Here is a 19,468-nt window from a genome sequence, read left to right as displayed (position 1 = left end):
TGATGGCCACATTTACCTTTGTGTGCCGTCATCAGTCAGCAGGGAACAATTGGGCATTTGTAAAACTAGGTACACACTACAGAATTTTCCACCGACTTTTTATGCCGAGCGATTTTACATGCGATCGATGGTCCGATTGCTCGGTCCATGGACTGCATACACACTAGCATTGTTTAGGACGATAAAGGGAAGAGCGGACCTCCCTTTAGCGACTTACAGCCATCTTGTCGTGAGCTATAATTTTAATTTCGTACACACTGAAGCATCATTTGCGGGGGATGTAACGATATACCAAAGACATTAGCCTTAAGGAGCAGAGCTTTCACTATAGTTAACACCCAAAGCAGCATAAAAAGAGACGGCAACACCGTCTCTTCATTCATAAAAGGTATATATGAATACATTGCCAACATAGACACAAAGGGTAATAACACACGTGCTTTATACAAGTGTAATGGCCTGCAGCCAGACAGGTGCAATATACATCTATACAAAACACAAGCCTGTGATGTGCGGATACCGCACCACGTGGGACTGGGACAGACATCAAAAATTTACATACACACGCCCCCCAGGTTGAGGAAGTATCGGAGGATTGACGTGGATCGGACAGAAGTTAATACACACTACACAATGGAAACGAGATTGGAACGAAAATATTAAACGGTACGACCAACCAAATGAGGCGACAATCGTCCATTTGGGCAGACTTTCGACCATCATGTCACTACACACACTGACCCGACTTTTGAACTAGCGGTCGTATGTCGGCTGATTGAGACGATTATTGGACGAAAACCGTGTAGTGTGTACCTAGCTTTAGCCATTCATTCAGCTTACCCACCAAACAACCACTTAGCCAAATGTGGTCTTTCACGTGTGTGACTAATGTGGGCACATATATTGTCATTCAGTCATCTGGCCTAACATTTGGCTTGATATCTGACTATTTTAAATCTAAGAGACCATGATCCCTTAATAACCCTTAATATCGAGTACTTGGATGTGAATGGGATTTTTTAACATTACTTTTCTGATTCTATCTTCTAGTGTTGTCACAAAGCAATTATGTTATAGGTGAGATGATGACTAATTAGAATGCAGCTAGGTGTCGAAATTAAGGGGAGATAATTTCCTTTTTGACTTTATCCTACATTTCATAATATTTGGTTACACATAGTGAATTATCACAAATGTATTTGTCTACTTGAAGAATATCAGGTATGGGAGAGCAAAATGTGGGTTAGTTATATTCATATGCAGCAACTATTTTTATTTCCCTATCTATTATGAAATAGTATTGAAACTTCCTTCTAAATTGGTAGCAGATTTTTGTTCCATGTAAACATGGATTTTGATGAAGCTAACAAAACATACAAGGAAGACAAAAAAAATGCAGACAAACAAAGAGTAGGCAGGGGCCTGTTCATGAGAGAGCTTACAATCTAGCTATATACTATTATTTACTATATTATAGTGTATAATATATGCTCTGCAGGGGCGCACGCAGGGGGGGTTTCTTTTTCTCCAGAAACACCTCCCCTCCGCTAAGAACGGGGGCTAAACAGTGCCCCTACATTGCGGCACTTTACTGTACAGCAACCGCGGCGCTGTCAAAGAAGCGTCCGTACTACAATACAGCACCACCGCGGATGCTTCTTTGACAGCTCCGCAGCTGTATTTTTTCGGGGAGGGGGGGGGGGGATTAAAAATCCTGCGTGCGCCCCTGCTCTGTATATATTTGTTTTGAGACATCAGAAGGATATAACATTACTTCCCTGGGTTTTCCATGTGTTATATGTACTACTATAAACTTAGTCCCAGCAGTGGATTCCCTGGTAACATAAAGGGCATTGAAGTTTGCTTGATATCACTTATTTATATAACATTTTCCCTGGGAGGAGAACTGTGTTTGCAAAACTTCTCTTGTAGAAATGGAGTTCCAAACTATGTCATACGAAAGAACAGTAAGGCTGGGTACACACTACAGTGTTTTCAGACGATTATCAGGCCAATCAAACGACCGCTCTGTCAGTTATCGCATTAATGTGTACACTGCAAAAATGAACGATTATTATTCCAAAACCCATTGTATCATTTCATTTGATTTTTAAACCGGACTAAAAATGTTGTTCAATGATGGAACAATGTTTTTCCAATTCTGCAGTGTTTATGCACTCATGGCAGTGTCCATAGATCTCTATGAAGTGTGCAGAGTCAGGATCTTTTCAGCCAATGGTTATGACAGATGAAGAGCACAGATCTGACGGTAAATCTAGTAAAACCTGTATAGTGTGTACACATGAATCAACATGCTGATCGGGCCTTTTCTTTTTCTTAATCGTTGGTAAAATTGTTATGGATATCGCATCGGGAGAATTTTTGTAGTGTGTACCCAGCCTAAGATGAGATGTGATCTAACTCTGGCGATGTGTAAAGAATCCGGAACCATACCCAGCACCTCAGAAGGATGATAATTTTGGACCAATTCATAAAAGAGCCCAAATTGTCAATCTACCCTGTTTTGACGTTGGTGGGTACAGAACAAACTGTAGGAACTCAGATGATCAGAATGCACTACGCTCAGAGATTAGAGCTGTGTCCATGGTCAGTGGGGAGCTTAATTATCTGCTGCTGTGTGACAGCAGACACTGCAAGGCATTTCAATCCTGAGAATGCCATGTACTCAAACCAGTATTTTAAATTCTGCTCAGAAGGGAGGGGAATTCAGCAGAGTGGTGCACAACAAGGATGAGGAAAAGAAAGCTGCCAGTCACTAGGTTAGGCTGGTAGGTGGGGTATGTCTTTGCGACCACAATAATCTTGATTACTATAAGGGCGACATTGAGGAAATACAAACTTACCATCATTCAAATAGACAGTATGTCTTACAATGTCACCCTTATAGTAATCAAGCTTTTTAAGTCTCTCTAACTATTGTTGGTGCTATTGTAGTCGCAAAACTCTCTACCACCGAGACTGGGTAACCCAGGTTTTCACCCGATCATCATGCCAATTACACAATAACGACCGTTAGCGCCGTTATTTTATTAGTGTGTACACTCCCATGATCATGTTTTATTGTTCCAAAGCGCATCATATTGTTTGATTTGATTTTTATTAACAGACTAAAAATCTCTATAAACGATGGAACGATGTTGTGCCAATTCTGCAGTGTGTATACACTCACGGCCAGCAGTGTAGGCAGATCTCCATAGAGTTTATAGTGTCATGACCTTTCAGCTGATGATCAGGATAGATGAAGAGCACAGATCTGAAGGTAAATCTTGCAAAATGGGCAAAGTATGTACACATGAATCAGTATGGTAAATGGTATTTTCAGTTGTTGATAAAATAGTTAAGATATCGAATTGGAAGAAATTTTCTGTATTGTGTACCTAGCCTTAGTTAAGAGAGGGAAGGGCAGGGGAGGGTGCCCATTCCTAGACACCTTGGTGCCCCTTCAAAATGTTGCTATGTGGCTCCCAAATTTCCAGTTATGGCCTTGATTATAGGATATGACATTTTAATTGAAAAAAACAATGTCATATTACATCCGAAGGCAGGGCACTGTATATTTCAAATGGAAATATTATGTGTTTTTCTTTCTAGAACTGAGTTCAACTACAACAATTCTATATCTGATATATATGGGGATCATAGTTGCGGGTTAAAGAGAGCATTTATGAAAGTGAAATAAATGGGGGAAAACAAACTAATATTTATTGACATCTCAAATTACTCAACTTTTGTTTACTCCACTTTAAGAAATGTGCTACTGTATCTCTGAGTAACAAAAACAGCTATCATTGGTGAGATACAGACACCATGTATTTTACATTTGTCTGAATGTTACAAAGAAGTGAAAACGTCCACAGTTATGCCATTAGTACACATAAAAATGCCTCAGGAGGTAAAGCACCATTAGCACTTAGTACCTTGCTGATCCCAAAAAGCAAGTAGGGCTCTGCTTACATAACCCTCATCTACTGGGAAATAACCAGGGCCACTATGTGCATTCATTTAATCATCATCATCATCTATTTATTTATATGGCGCCACTAATTCAGCAGCGCTGTACAGAGAACTCATTCACATCAGTCCCTACCTCATTGGAGCTTACAATCTAAATCCCCTAACATACACAGGCCGAGAGAGACTAAGGGCAATTTAGTAGCAGCCAATTAACCTACCAGTATGTTTTTGGAGTGTGGGAGGAAACCGGAACAACCAGAGAAAACCCACCCAAACACAGGGAGAATATACAAACTCCACACAGATAAGGCCATGGTCAGGAATCGAACTCATGACCCCAATGCTGTGAGGCAGAAGTGCTAACTACTAATCCACCATGCTGCCTAATTCCCTTCAGTTGCTTCACTAAGATGCAGAACTTTCTTTTTCATTGATTATTGTCTGCATAACTCTCATTCAGGTCTGCAACTTCAACTCTTCACAGGTCACTTGTTACAAATATATCCCCCTATAGGAAAGCTACAGTTATGGAATATTTAATATTACTAATTGTTTTTGTGCCACCAGAGAACCAACTTTGTCAATATGTTTCTATTGAAATGCCTGGGTGGAATACAGTAGAATACACTTACCTTCCACTAGAACATACATATATTGGACTTCAGATTACAAAACAGTGTATGTAGGTCATATCTCTAATATTGATATCAGTCTGGAACCTATAGGAAAAGTTAGAGATATAAATGGAAAAACCAGTGAACTGCAGTGTCCTTACATAATCTGATAATATAAATAGTCCTTCTTCAAAAATATTTTTTGCCAGAAAAAGGACAGATTCTCAAAATCCAATTGTTAACATAGAGTTGTAAATTAATTAAGGCTTCACATGCATTTTGTGAAGAAATACCAACCAACATTCCATAATAAGATAGATAGATAGATACATAGATACATAGATACATAGATACATAGATAGAGTTATTGCAGCTTAATCACAGGGATGAAACTATGTTATATTTCTTATTGGTTTGTGGTCGCTACTACCAGGAGTTTGTATATAATTAGCCAGCCCATAGCAGCTGATTCTGGCAGCATTCTTTGGAGATCAGCACAATGTTGGGAATTAAAAGTAAAATTGCTTCTTGGTAAATATATTAATTGTGTAAGAGACAATAATTGATGTAAACTCCACACAAATACATATATTTATATTACTGAAAGGGATGAAAAAATTATCAATTTATTTGAAGGCCATTAAATGCAAAATGCTTACAGCGTATATGAAAGACCTGCTAATAACATTTACGTATACAGTATATGTGTTAAGTATACAGTATATGTGTTAAGTATACAGTATATGTGAAGTTTACAACTTTGTTAGAACTAGAGATATTTGAGTCAATGAGATTTGAGCATGATACATGTTTTTGTATACATGTTACTGTCTATGGACATGTGCTCACGAGTAGTCTTTGCATCCACCCATGGTGCAATAACCTCTCTTATGCCCATGAGAAGCTGAACAAAGCTTGGCACAATAGTGATCTATTGATCACTATGACAAGACCTGTAACTATATTCATAGACCCCTTAAGTTTATTGTTACATCCTGGTTTACAAAATGAAATATAACTTTTACATAATCAGGAGTATTATTGTGCTTAACCCACCATCTGCATTATGCTACAAGCAGGGCTCTCATCATTTATATAGCGCCAACATATTAAAACTACACTGGGTAATACAGACAGAGAGGTAAGTGGGTCCTGCTTGCAAGCTTACAATCTATGCCTGTTAATAGTTTTATTTTATGTTTGTGTTTTTCCCAATTGTAAAGCACTTCAGAATATGCTAGTGCTATGTAAATAACGGTTCATAATAATAAGAATAATAATTCTGCATGGGAAGCTTTAGGCTGTCCATATTTGGTTAGTTCTATTCCCATTCTAAGGAGCATACAATAGTTCCTCTCACAATGGATCTTGCCAGTAAATCTGTTTCCATATCCATAAAAAATATACAAAAACAAGGAACAACTTTTTCAATGCACTGAACTGAACTCCCAAAAATATTAGAACAGTACCCTATACCTGCTGTATAATAAGATACAATAAGATACAATGATCCAGGGCCGTAACTAGGGCTGTGCGACAGGGGCTGCCGCCCAGGGCGCAACTCTGAAGGGGGGGGGGGGGGGCAATTTAGGAATATTTTAGGCTCATTTGATTAAAATTGAGTGCTAGTGGGTCAGCATTTGTCTTTTTCGCCCCATGCACTAGAATTCTAAGTTACGGCTCTGCAATGATTCCTACTAACAGCTGTTTATGGAGCAGCATAATGTACAGCAGGAAGGCACATAGGAAGGTGCCATGTGTATGCACACAACAACTTCTGTTGTTCTAGTCTGTATGTCACTGTATGAAAGAGACCTTTATGGGCATAACTTGTCAAAAGAAGCTGAAGTTGTAGAACAGGTACAAGACAACATGAAATAACAATCTATCAATATCATATATGAATAGATGTCAAATTCATGTTGTCATTTCTGGCTATAGTTTCACTAAGAGACACACAGAAAAAAGAGATCATGCAAGCTTCAGCAGAGATTTGAAATTTGCATAGTATTACAAGAAAAATTAAAAGTGAAAGACATACAGGGCCTGATTCATTAAGGCACAAAAAACAAATGTATTGTGCGTATTTTTTTTTTAGGTACACAATTTAGGCATATGCATGTTTGTATTCGACTACAACAAGCAGATCAGAAGAAACATCTCTTGTTGAATACAGATCTAGTTACGATCGGCTCTGAAATACACAATACACTGCAGGATACATCCAATATATGTGGAATTTAAAGTCCCAGTAGAATGCTCAGAAAAAAATATTCAATTATCATAAATTACAAAAAGAGCTACATTTATAATTATTTTATGTCTACTGTACATAAAGTGCATTTTTAGAGTTGCTCTAGCATGCATATGTGTCAGTCATCACTATCAATTGGCACTTACACCCGACCTGTTGCTGGTGCAAATAATACAACTGAGAAAATATACCTTAGAAATGGCCAAAGCTTGAATCAGATGCTGCTGCATGCACTGGAGCTTGGCACACCCTTACTGTACATTGCCTTTGTGCATATGCCCATTCCCATTCCCATTCCCGTTCTGCCCATGCAATTGTAGTACCCTTTATGCTTGAATATGAATTGGATGTTCTTGCGTTCACTGGCATAAAGTCTGTTTCTGGGCATGTGCAGAGCAATTTAACGCAAAATACTGCTCATGGTGTAAAGGAATAAGCATCAGAGAAACTTACAATCAGCAGGTTTCCTGTGATCAATTTGGCACTTTAACTTTGCATTAAAGTGACTTTGATGTATAATACAATTTTCTTTTACAATGCAAAAAAGTATTTAACCAGCAGAGAGGTGAGTGTGGGACCAGCTACTGCTTGATGAACTTGACAATGAAGTGTTAATGGATAGGGGTTTATCTGGTACAGGTAATTACCCTGGTCTTGTCTCCTCCTAATGAGGCCAGGGAGACAGGCATCTCTCTGTCTGCTCTAAGGACAGGTGTCTGCAAATCTCCAGGTAGAGGGATTTTTTTTTAGCTGTATACAAGCAATTGTTTTCTTAAATAATTTTCAAGTGATTACTTTGAAAAAGGCATGCAGTATTTAATGAGTTTAATGAATATAGTGCCATGTGTGTAACAGTATAGCCAGTAATAACAGCTTGGACTGGCATAGTAATACAATGTCTGATGACATGAAATATTTCTTAGAAACAACATTTTATATTTAACCTCCCCAGATTCATAATATAGCCCATTTAATGCTGAGCCCCTCAGGTATTATTCTGCCCAAGGTGGGATACTGATACTTGTATAAAATAAGCTGACTTATGCAATAGTTATGTAGACCTGGCACTGGTAGTAATTGGAGACAACTTTTCAAAGAACACTGCAGTCTTAATGCAGAAAAAAGAAAAGTCTCAGGAAATCAGTCTTTTACATCTTTCAGGCAATGCTACAGTGTTTAATCATGCACGCTGACCACTTGTGATACAATAGTCACTGTTCATCTTAATTTTACTTATTCATTATTGTCATAATGACTTTCTCTTACCAAATATGCAACAATCAGTGATTATGGTAAGAATATGAATTTGTAACTCTCTGGGGCCTGTATATTATAACTTTCTTTCAATAAATTCCATTGAAAACAGCCATTCATAGATATCTGCTGCTTTGTATTTTTTTTTTAAAACACAGAACAGTCCCAATAGATGTCTATGGGGACTGCTATGTACTGCTATTTAAGAAGTAATGAAAATCCATTTACACATACGGTAATGTACGCCAGCTCAGGCTGGCATACATTACTGTGGGGCACATTTATCAATGTTCGCATAAAGTGAAAAATAGTTTTCAATCCTTATCGCATTGATAAGGATTGAACTATTTCTCAAATTTATGAAGCACGCGACACAGAAACAGCAGTTCCGATAAACTGCTGTTTCTGTGATAAAAACAAAAAATACTTACCACGCCTTTTCGGAATGCGATGTCTCTGAATCTCCTCCTTGTCTTCTTCGTTTCTCTTCTTACTGTAACTGCGCATGTGCAGTTTGAAAACCTGGGCATGCGCACAAACATCTCTGCTCTCTCTCTGCAACTATAGTTGCGGAGAGAGAGTGGTGAGTGACAGGGAGGGATCATGTGATCCCTCCACACATGCGCTGTCCAGTACTAAAATTTTTCAATTATGATAATGTACGCCAGCTTGTTAGATTGCGAGAGGGAACAGTCACCCTACTATTGAATGGTGACTGCTCCCAAAAAAACGAAACAGAATGCAAAGCAGCAGATATCCACGATATCTGCTGCGATGCACCATTAATAAATATGCGGGACACTACAAGTGGCGTTGAAGTTACGGTAAGTGTCCGAAAGTGTAACAGCACTACTTGTTAAATATGCCCCTGTATGTGTAATTTTTCAGCTCTTCTGTATGGGGAGAGCATTGCAGTAGAGGCATCTTCGGATCCCTCAACACATCCTTCTGCTCTCCCCTACGGATACTATAGCAAAGGTGGCCACTTTGCGATAATGACCATATGAAAGACAGGAGAGGGGTCTTTGCAGGAACAGAAAGCTTTCATGACTGCTGTTCATTTTCAAGTTTTTTTTAATAAATACACACAATCTTTCAATCTTTATCTTTGCGATATGGATTGAAAGGGATTGTGTTATAAATGCCCTCTTTAATAAATATGCCCCTTAAAATGCTATGGGAAACCGGTCTTAACTGAACCCTAAAATGCAGTATAAAAATAAAGCTGGACAGTATTGTGCAAAGAAATCATTTCATTTGCACCCCTTTTATTCTATCATGGTTTGTTTAGGTCCAAATATGCACCCTTTAGTTGAATTTACTCCCAACTAGAAATGAGAACCAATATGTTCCACTACATGCTACAGAATATGTTACAGAATAGGATGGTTTGTCTCAGAAGGAGTGATATGCAGATCTTCTGCTGTGATGGGACTATAAAGTCATAGCATGCCTGCCAGGGAAAATACATAAGATGCAAACAGAGCTTTATTAAAGTATCATTTTAGAATGTTGGGCTTGAGGTCAACCTTAGACTTAGTTCCAACACATCTGGAGACAGATTTATATAATTTCCACCATGGACTGGTAAAACATGCTGTAAAGAGTCATTGTATTGTGCAATTTTATAAATTATACAGACAAAACTACATAAGCACTTTGTATTTCTGTGTCGTGCCACTTTTATGGTATAAGTCGTTTCAATATCAACTGCCTACAAGATCAGAGAATCAGACAGATAATTAGAACAGTCTGTTCTATATGTAAGGCTCCAGACTGAAATTTGTCCTAATGCCAGAAAAAGACTTGCTAACACCTAGCAACATAAGGGACGTTTCCCTAGTAGACTGTACAAATGTGCTGAAAGATATAGAACAATTAGTATCAGCTATGTTCTATGATAAGTCCATCCTTAGGATATGTTAGTTCAGCATTGGTACAAAGCAGACTAAACAAGCCCAGGAGACAGCCAGTCTGTCCAGGCTTTTTCACCTTGCCACTTAGCATGTACATAACAAAACCCCAATTTGTCCCAATTTTAATATCCCAGTCTAAATGATGCAGTGTAGTCCTGGCACTTTCAAGGTAATCAAATGTATTATGCAAATGTGAATTTCAAGGAAAGTCTGCCATGCCGGTGTGTCTCCACCTCTTTCGTTATCACAACAATCACCTGAGTGAGCAATGAGTCCAAGTTGTGTCTTGTGTGTTTTGATAAGCCTTGAATAATTAATGGGCTGGGGCTCTTTACATGTATATATAAAGAGCGGAGACCACACTGTTGTCAGCACCTGAGCGCTTCAGCAAAGAGGACAGACGTCTCACAGTAAAGATGGTTTCTTCCCCCGTTATTCTGCTACTTTCTGGCATCCTTGTTGGGTTAGGCAAAGCATTTGATATTGGATTATCCACAAAATGTGTCTCTATGCCTAAAGAATTGGACATGTGTCATAACGTCGGCTACACAGAGATGAGACTTCCCAACTTAATGGGGCAGACCACCTTGGCAGAAGCAGTTTCCAAGTCTGCAGAGTGGCATAAACTGCTACAAACAGGCTGCCACCCCTATGCCCGAACCTTCCTGTGCTCCCTGTTTGCGCCAGTCTGCATGGATACGTAAGTACAACTCTTTCTTTTTTCTTCCAAAGACCAGGCCTGTAACACATCACTATAATTAATGTTGCACAATGTATCACTGTGGAATGTTACTTTACTATAGTTTTTCTTGCACGTACATCTCTATAAACATTCAGCGGCCCTGGGCATGATATCGTTAGTTACTAATTATTTACCACTGGGACTCTTTTTACACCTACTGCTAAGTGACGGTCATAAAGCGCTTAGCATTCTTTACTCTTAAGTGTAACAGAAATGGGATTAGTGTTTGCTATACCAATTGTGTTGTTTGATCCGTCACCCTAACCACCCAATTTGGGAGATTATAGATTATAATGTCATACATTTGTCATGTTAGATAATATGACCTGATTGTCACATCGGTAAAATGTGTCTGCGTTGTAGTAGAGATTACTTGGCTAAAGTAGATTTAGGAAACATGCGGCATATCAGTTCTTGTGGAACTGCAAGTCCCCTGGTGGCATTTCAGTTTTTGGCCAGGTGTAGTCTGCCTTATTACATAAATAACTATGGTCTACCTCTTAGAGGGTACAGCTACGGTGATATGGTACATTCGATGAGACTTGAGTGACATGAATATTTATTTTCCAGGTTCATCCAGCCTTGTCGTAGTATGTGTGAGTCTGTGAGAGACAGCTGTGCTCCGGTGCTGGCTTGTCATGAGCAATCCTGGCCTGAGATGCTAAACTGTGACCGCTTTCCAGCTGGGGACGACATGTGCCTAGACACCCTGAGTAAAGAGTACCAATACACCTACAAAGGTAAGAGTGCTTCACAAGCATGCCTAATTGGGGTAGTTTAAGGACTGGTAGTAGTGCACCAGTATTTCAATTAACCATGTATTAGTACATCAATACATACCTGGAAACTGCCTTTAGATGACCACTAGAAATCATGGCATTAACAATGTGTTTTGTCAATTAGATTTTCTTTATAATAAACTCTAAAATAAACTTTACTTTTTTTTCATTGTAGAAATGCCAAAGCCAACATGCCAGGGATGTCCACCGATAGAAGTATCTTATTCATACAAGAGTGCCCTGGATGCTTTCTGTGACAATGACTTTGGTAAGTGCATTTTTTACTATTCTAACTGAAAACTGTGTGTGGTTTACAGCAGTGTAAAATCTATTCCTGTACTGATTTTCAAAGCTGCAGTCAGCGATTTCTAAGTCTTAGAAGAATTTATGGGGGAAATTCAATTGTCCGCGTTACTGCCAAAAGTAACGTGGCCTGTGCACTATTACCGATATTACGGTAATAGTGCGCATTATTACCGTTGATACAGTAATCTTTAATGCTGGTTTTTGCTCGCAGCTCTGGGAGCTGTGAGCAGAAATCAGGTTTAAAATGACCATATTAACGGTAAGCGGTTTAACGCTGCGCTACTACGGGGGGAATTAAATTCTGCCACAAGTAACGCAACGCTAAATCTATTACCGGTAATACGGTAATATTAACCATGATTTTTGCTCGCAGCTCCCTGAGCTGTGAGCAAAAACCAAAGTTAAAGATTACCGTGTTAATAGTAATAATGTGCACTATTACCGTAATATCAGTAATAGTGCACATGCCCGCGTTACTCTCGGCAGTAACGCGGCCAATTAAATTCTATCCTATATGTCTAAAACGTTTGTAATATCAATAGGCAAAAAGTGTCATTTATTATATCAAAAATACAATATATTTTAAAACAATGCTTGAATTGTTTCCATAAACATTTATTTACATTAGATATGTTGATTAAACAATACTTGTTACAATTTCTACTCTTCAGTGAAGTATAAGTGTGTGTCGCCCATACTTTTATTTACGTTTCAAACTAATAAATTGTGCCACTATGTACAAAACTATTCAAATGTAGTAAAAGAAATGTATATTAATAAATATTCCATGTTGTGCAATGACATCAGTGGTCCTTTTTAGTACAGACTTCACCAGGTGTTGTAAAACTGTAGGACACTGTGATAACAATAATTAGCTGATAGTGTTAGTCTCTTTTGCTTAGATGTGTAATAGTTCCACTATTACAGTTAAGAAAATATATATAGGTAACAGCCTATATGATGCATGGTGAACACTTCTATGTATTAATCAAGTCTGTTTTGTTTTGTTTTGAACAGCTGTGAAAGTAACATTGGGAAAAACAAAGTTTACTTCGGGGTATAATGACTATGTGACAGAGGGCCCTGTAGAATTCATTCAGCGGGGACTCCTGCTCCCATATGACACACACAACATGATTGAACAGTGGCTGCGGATCAACGAGAACTGTGCCCACAGGATGATTCGTCACCCAAGGCCCATGGTCTACATCATTGTTGGTGACATCCAACAAGGACAAGTTGTGATCAACAGGGTATTCCTTTGGCAAAAAAGAGACACTCAGATGATACTGGCCATCAGAAAGTGGAGGCACCATAAATGTTAATACAACAATTATACTTTATCCTTTGTAAATATTCAAGGCACTGTATCAGAAACAAATGTAAATAGATATACTTATATATTTTGTAAAGACGTATGTATATGTTGAAGCACCCTGTCATGTTGCAAATGAAAATATGACATTGTAAAAAACATGATATCAAATGTGTATATGTGAAATATATTATAATAAAAAGCTTATAATAAAATGCTTTCAAGCAATCCATTTTGTAATGTTGTCTCACTGAATCCACAAGTTGATTTGTGAAATGACTTTTAAGAAAAGTGAATGTTAATAGTTTTCAGTCATCCTGACACACCCAACATTTGCAGTAGTCCTGGAACTCTGAAATAGTGAAAGCTTGGTTTATTCAGGTGAGGTGCCAGAAGATGTACAGTAACATGCAGCAAGGCTGCTACAATGAATATGACATACTATATTACTGTGTGTGAATGTGTTGCGGTCAGATTTGTACACCTGGTACATTTGGTGGGTGTTTTCTTGAAGCTTATGTTGTGGTCATTTCTTCACTTGAAGTCAGAGTAAACACACAAGCTGTTATATCACAATAACATCCAGATCAGCTAAACTGGTCACTGAACATATTGGACCTCATTTAGAGTCGGATGCAAAACGGACTGTTTTAGGCGCATCCAACAAAAAACACTATCATGCATGTGCAGAAAGCGCCAAATCCACCTGCATCTTGGACACTTGTGCCTAAAACAGACTTTGCGTCCGACTCTAAATGAGGTCCATTAAGTATATCTTATGAATAAAATTCCAGTAATGCAATAAAAATGGGTTGTGAGAGTTATGGTTGGGCAGTTATTACACATCCAAATACATGTTTATTTTTCTGCAGGAAATAATACATCCCTATTTTTATATTATTTAGACTTTAGAAAGCCTTGCATAGTTCAGTAACCAAAAAAGCCCAGTGAATAAAGTGTGTACTCCTTAATAACCATACCTGAGACCAGTGGCGGATCTACCATTGGTGTGGCAGGTACCCAGCACCGGGGCCCATGAAGATAATAGGGCCCACTGCATGGCAGGTGTAGAGGGTTGGGTGCCCCCGATTCCCTGCACCAGGGCCCATAGCTCACTAGTTCCACCTCTGCCTGAGACTTAATAAGCTTAATACATTATACATTTTATATTTGACTGGACATAATCAACAAGTTGGATGTATGAACTTGGTTTCATATAGAGATGCTTTTTACACCATAGGATTCCTGCACTATATTTTACAGTTACCTCGCAATAGCATGCTGTGGGAGGACCTTAAACTAACTAATTCTCAGTCTATGACCTCCTGCTTGCCTCCATTGCCCTCCTCACATGACAACACTGCCTCCTGTCACCTGTAGCCCTAACCTCACAATTATGATCACAGGAGAGGATAAGTCACTGACTCCCATAGGGAGTACACATATATCATGCATGATGCAAACACTCCAATAATCTGATTGGCTGGAGCCTCTTCTTTATTTAAAAACTTGAAATCTGGGGCAACAAGGAGATGAAGACAGAAAATAAAACGGTCTCCGACTCTGGTCAAACACTCTTTTAAAGTACTGTAACTATTCTAAAGTACAGCTGTCTGAAATCTTGATCCAAAGATTGGATTTAACTGCACCACCAGCTTCATTCAGAACCTCTACTGTGTATGTTTTACTATATACAAGCAGTATGCCTTTATCTCAACCAAAGTAGTGGTCATAGACACAACAATTTTTTACATCTTAGATTGAAAGATTGGCTTTATATACAAAAGATAAATGTTCCAGCTATGGCCTACACATTGCAGTCCTGCTGTTTTAAAAGTGATTCGATTTTTTAAAAATGATAAGATAAATAACAAATGGTCACTTCACACATTACACGGTTAGACTTTTGTTGCGTGACTAGAATACTTGGGCTTCAAAGAATTTCATTTCTACCAATTCTGATTAAAATTTCCTGATCATATTGATTCATTCAAACAGCTCCATTTGATATTATTCAATCTATTGCCACTTACACATGTTTTGATTTTCTTACAATCTGATTAAACACAATTAAATTTCAAGATCAGATTTTAATGTATCTGAAATATTTGTTGTCAATTGCTTCTACTTTTACTACAATAACATATTTCAATATTTTTGTAAGCATGTCATTTCCAAACAAGAACATACAGAATGTGTAGTCAATAGCAAAATAATTCAAAGAAAATACATTATTATTTAAAAATTGAACCACAGGTCCCAAAGTTAATAACCAAATTTGTGTCTCTGGCTAAAAATGTTAAGAACTTCTGGTGTAGAGTATCTTATAACTTATTATTATAGTTATTAATTAAATAGCTCCACTTTTTATCCTTATGTATTGCAACTCTCTTATGCTAAATAACTTATCTGAAAAGGGTTCACATAGAAAAGCAAAGGACCAATGTGTATATAAGGGCACTCTTAGGAACTAAGGTAACATGTGTTTGGTAAACAGTTAAAATAAAACTTTATTGTAGAACATGACAAATAAGTGAAATATTAAAATTTGTAAATGGAAATGAAAACCTATAAATTTGCTGGTAAAATAAGCAGAAAAATACTGCTATAACTGCACCTGCCAGCTCTTTATTCTATATCTATATAAACTAGTATAGTTCTTAATTGAATAATAAATAGAGGGAATAGGATAATAATGTTCGTAGCATAGATTAATATCAATAAATAGCTACAATAAGACAATGCTACAATTCTCAGTCATAGTGTGTTTGAATGTAGAATGGAGCAACAAACTGATGAGGATGATTAAAAATCATTCTAATGGTTAGCACTTCTGCCTCACAGCACTGGGGTCATGAGTTCGATTCCCAACCATGCCTTATCTGTGTGGAGTTTGTATGTTCTCCCCGTGTTTGCGTGGGTTTCCTCCGGGTGCTCCGGTTTCCTCCCACACTCCAAAAACATACTGGTAGGTTAATTGGCTGCTATCAAAAATTAACCCTAGTGTCTATCTGTCTGTGTCTGTGTGTGAGTGTGTGTCTATATAAGGGAATTTAGACTGTAAGTTCCAATGGGGAAGGGACTGATGTGAATGAGTTCTCTGTACAGCGCGGCGGAATTAGTGGCGCTATATAAATGATGATGATGATGATTCTCGGAACAATTCATTAAGGAGCGTAAATGCGATATGCTGCGTATAATGCACACAATTACTCTGCGCATGCCCAGACCTGGACCATATATCCCAGAGAATGCAGCAGCTTCCAATTAATCTCCACGTAGTCAATGTACAGCAAGGACGTGCCAAGCTCAAGCGCATGCAGCAGCATCAGATTCAAGCTACGGGCATCTCAAAGGTACTTGATTTCCAGTCATATCACTTGCACTAGCTACAAGTCTGGTGTAAGTGCCAATTACTAGTGATGACTTCTGTGTATGCATGCTAGAATATGTGTTTGCAATCAGAAGCAATTGTAAAAATGTATTTTAAGTATAGTAGACATTAAAAACATCCTAACAAATGCATTATATGGCAATAAAAATAAAAAAAACAACTGTTTTTAATGTTTAGTCATTAATGACTATATTATTAACAGGTGACATTAATTGAATTTGGTTTTCTTTCTGTGAGCTCTTTTGTGACTTGATATTTCACATATGTATTAGACGTGTCTTGTTTGATAGCAGACCGAGACCCATTTTCATCACTAGATGTATCTATAGATCCGCTTGTTGTTTAATTCGGATGAACGTTTACCCAATGTACGTGCGGTTGTTTTTTAACTTGCAATTTTTGTATTATATCTATATATATATATATATATATATATATATATATATATATATATATGTATATTTAAAATATAAATATATATATATATATATATATATATATATATATATATAGATATAATACAAAAATTGCAAGTTAAAAAAAATATATATAAATATATATATGTATATATTAAATATATATATATATATATATATATATATATATATAGATATATATATATATATATGTATATTTAAAATATAAATAAAATAGACAAAACAATGTTTACAGATTACAATCGATAATATCAAGAGGCTGTACAATCAACATTGCTGACATATGTATAAAAACACCACCACACATAAACATAAGACATAAACCAGAAATAGAAGGGCTGGTGGGGTGGGGGGGGGGGGGCAGCAAAGGTTGGAAGGGAGGAGACATATATAGAAACAAGCACCATTTCAAAAAAGTACAGCCTGAAACATTATTACAGTAAGACCCATGGGCACTAGTTTAGGCACGATGGTTCCTGGGGGGGCTGATGTTCCATGTAATATTCATACCACGGAAACCACTTGGTCAGCAGTGAGGACAAGGCATTGGAATATTTAAACCCAATGGTTTCCATCACATAACTACATTGAGTTTTGGCAATCATTTTAGAAAGGGGTGGAGGTAATGGAGACATCCAATGCTGGCTATTGCCTACACTAGTGGCGATGAGTATATGTGATTGTGACTCTGTAGATGGGCCTGGTAAAGATGTAATAGTGCCATAGCAGGACAAGGGAGGATACTGGATTTAGTAACCTAAGATATGAGATGGAAAACTGCATCCCACAATGGTCTGAGTCTTGAGCACAACCAAAAAACATGCATGAGCGTACCAATTTCACCATATTCTCTCCAACAGTATTTAGTTACTGAGGGCCAGATTCTGTGGAGCTTATCTGGGGTGAAATACAACTTGTGTACGATCTTAATCATCTCCAAATGGTTGATACACTAAGACATTTTACAAATGTTTTGAAAGATTTTCTCCCAGTCCTCTGCAGAGATAGTGATCCCCAAATCAGATTCCCATGTAGCCTGAACCGGCAGAACGCCTGTTTTAACAGGGGACAGGAGGTTCCATGTTGAGATGCCACGCACACGGGAAGAAGAGGAGAACAACAATCAAAATCTCAAACTGGAAAGTCGCACTTGGCTTGTAGCTGGGAGAATGGAAGAAGTGAGTCACTTTCCAGAAGATTCTGTATTCGGCCAGCTCCCCGTCTATGCCAAAAGTGTACATGGTTGTTTTGGGGGTTTTTTTTGTTTTTTTCAAAACACACATTACTATTTATTGTATGTAAAAAAAGTGCACTAAACAAACAGAGTAAAGTAATGTCAATACTAGGCACCACAGCAATGGGACTGATCTAATGTTAATGGAGGTATCAGCTCCAGACAGGGGGTGGAGTAGAGCAAGACATCACTCAGTCTGTTTAACCTGTCTGCGGATTAATGAGGTGATTCAGAATAAAAGTGTAAGGTCTGGTGTACAGATGCTTAAAGTTTACATGACAATTGACTTTTCAGGGAGCACTGGAACTCTAATGAGGCAGCAATGCACAAACTAAACTGTGACAGAAAGTGTTACTTTCAATACCTCTTTTCCCTCACAAACTTTGATTTTGCAATTGCCTATATATTTAACATGTAAGAAGTCTAGAACACTTCCAACTCATACTGCATCTCTAGTGATCATATGTAAATGTGCCCACTCTAATTGTATTAACAGGATTGTAAAGTTGGTTATTTTGTGGCTCCTAACTTCTGCAAGAATGTTTATTAAGTTTATTAGCACTGAGCCGAGAATCTTAATAAACATAGGTCTTCTAATAATACAAAACTTGGACAATACATCTCTTCTTCCTCCTTTTTTTCTACTCTGCTATCTGATTTTATCCTGTTATTTTATACATTTACCTCTTCGACAACTTATTTTTTATAATTGACAAATTCTATATGTAAATAACAAAAAACTTAAGACTCTTCAATTTCTAACAGGCTTTATTACTGGCTGACTTTCAGTCGTCTGTGTGAATTAAATAGGCTGACTCCAAGACATTTCTGTGACCCTCCCCTATACTGTTCAGGTTCTTTTTCCACAAGATATTTCTTAATAAGATCTTGACCATAGACATGTCTTTTTACAGTATATACAAATGTACGTTTTGTTCAGGAAATCAAGATTTACAACAGAAAAAATGGAACCATTAGGTGTAATCAGTCAGACTGACAATCCACATTTACATACATACAAGTATGCACGCACTAGTGCTTTACAGTATTTCAGTACTGTGTTACACAATAATGAATAGGTCACAGATAATGTTAGTTCTGCAGAAGCAAGCATATTTACTTCAGTCACATATAACTGTCCTTTCTGATACAATTTACTTGGTGTCTAAAATACTTCCCTAGTTCTGTATGAGTTTCATGCAATGAGAATGGTAAAATGTAAAATTGTCAAAGAAACATAACAAGATA

General features: G+C 37.6%; 1 protein-coding gene across 1 annotated transcript; it reads left to right on the top strand.

Annotated features, from left to right (window-relative positions):
- The first annotated feature begins 10,429 nt into the window (after positions 1-10,429).
- Positions 10,430-13,332, top strand: LOC142150029 (secreted frizzled-related protein 5-like). Its single transcript, XM_075205287.1, has 4 exons — positions 10,430-10,713; positions 11,326-11,495; positions 11,710-11,802; positions 12,858-13,332. The coding sequence occupies exons 1-4, from the start codon at positions 10,430-10,432 to the stop codon at positions 13,163-13,165; spliced, it is 855 nt and encodes a 284-aa protein (XP_075061388.1). The 3' UTR covers positions 13,166-13,332.
- Positions 13,333-19,468: the final 6,136 nt, after the last annotated feature.

Source organism: Mixophyes fleayi, chromosome 4 (assembly GCF_038048845.1).
Source record: "Mixophyes fleayi isolate aMixFle1 chromosome 4, aMixFle1.hap1, whole genome shotgun sequence".
Taxonomy (NCBI): Eukaryota; Metazoa; Chordata; class Amphibia; order Anura; family Limnodynastidae; genus Mixophyes; species Mixophyes fleayi.
Note: the sequence above shows the minus strand (reverse complement) of the source record. Positions and strands in the feature narration are given on the sequence as shown.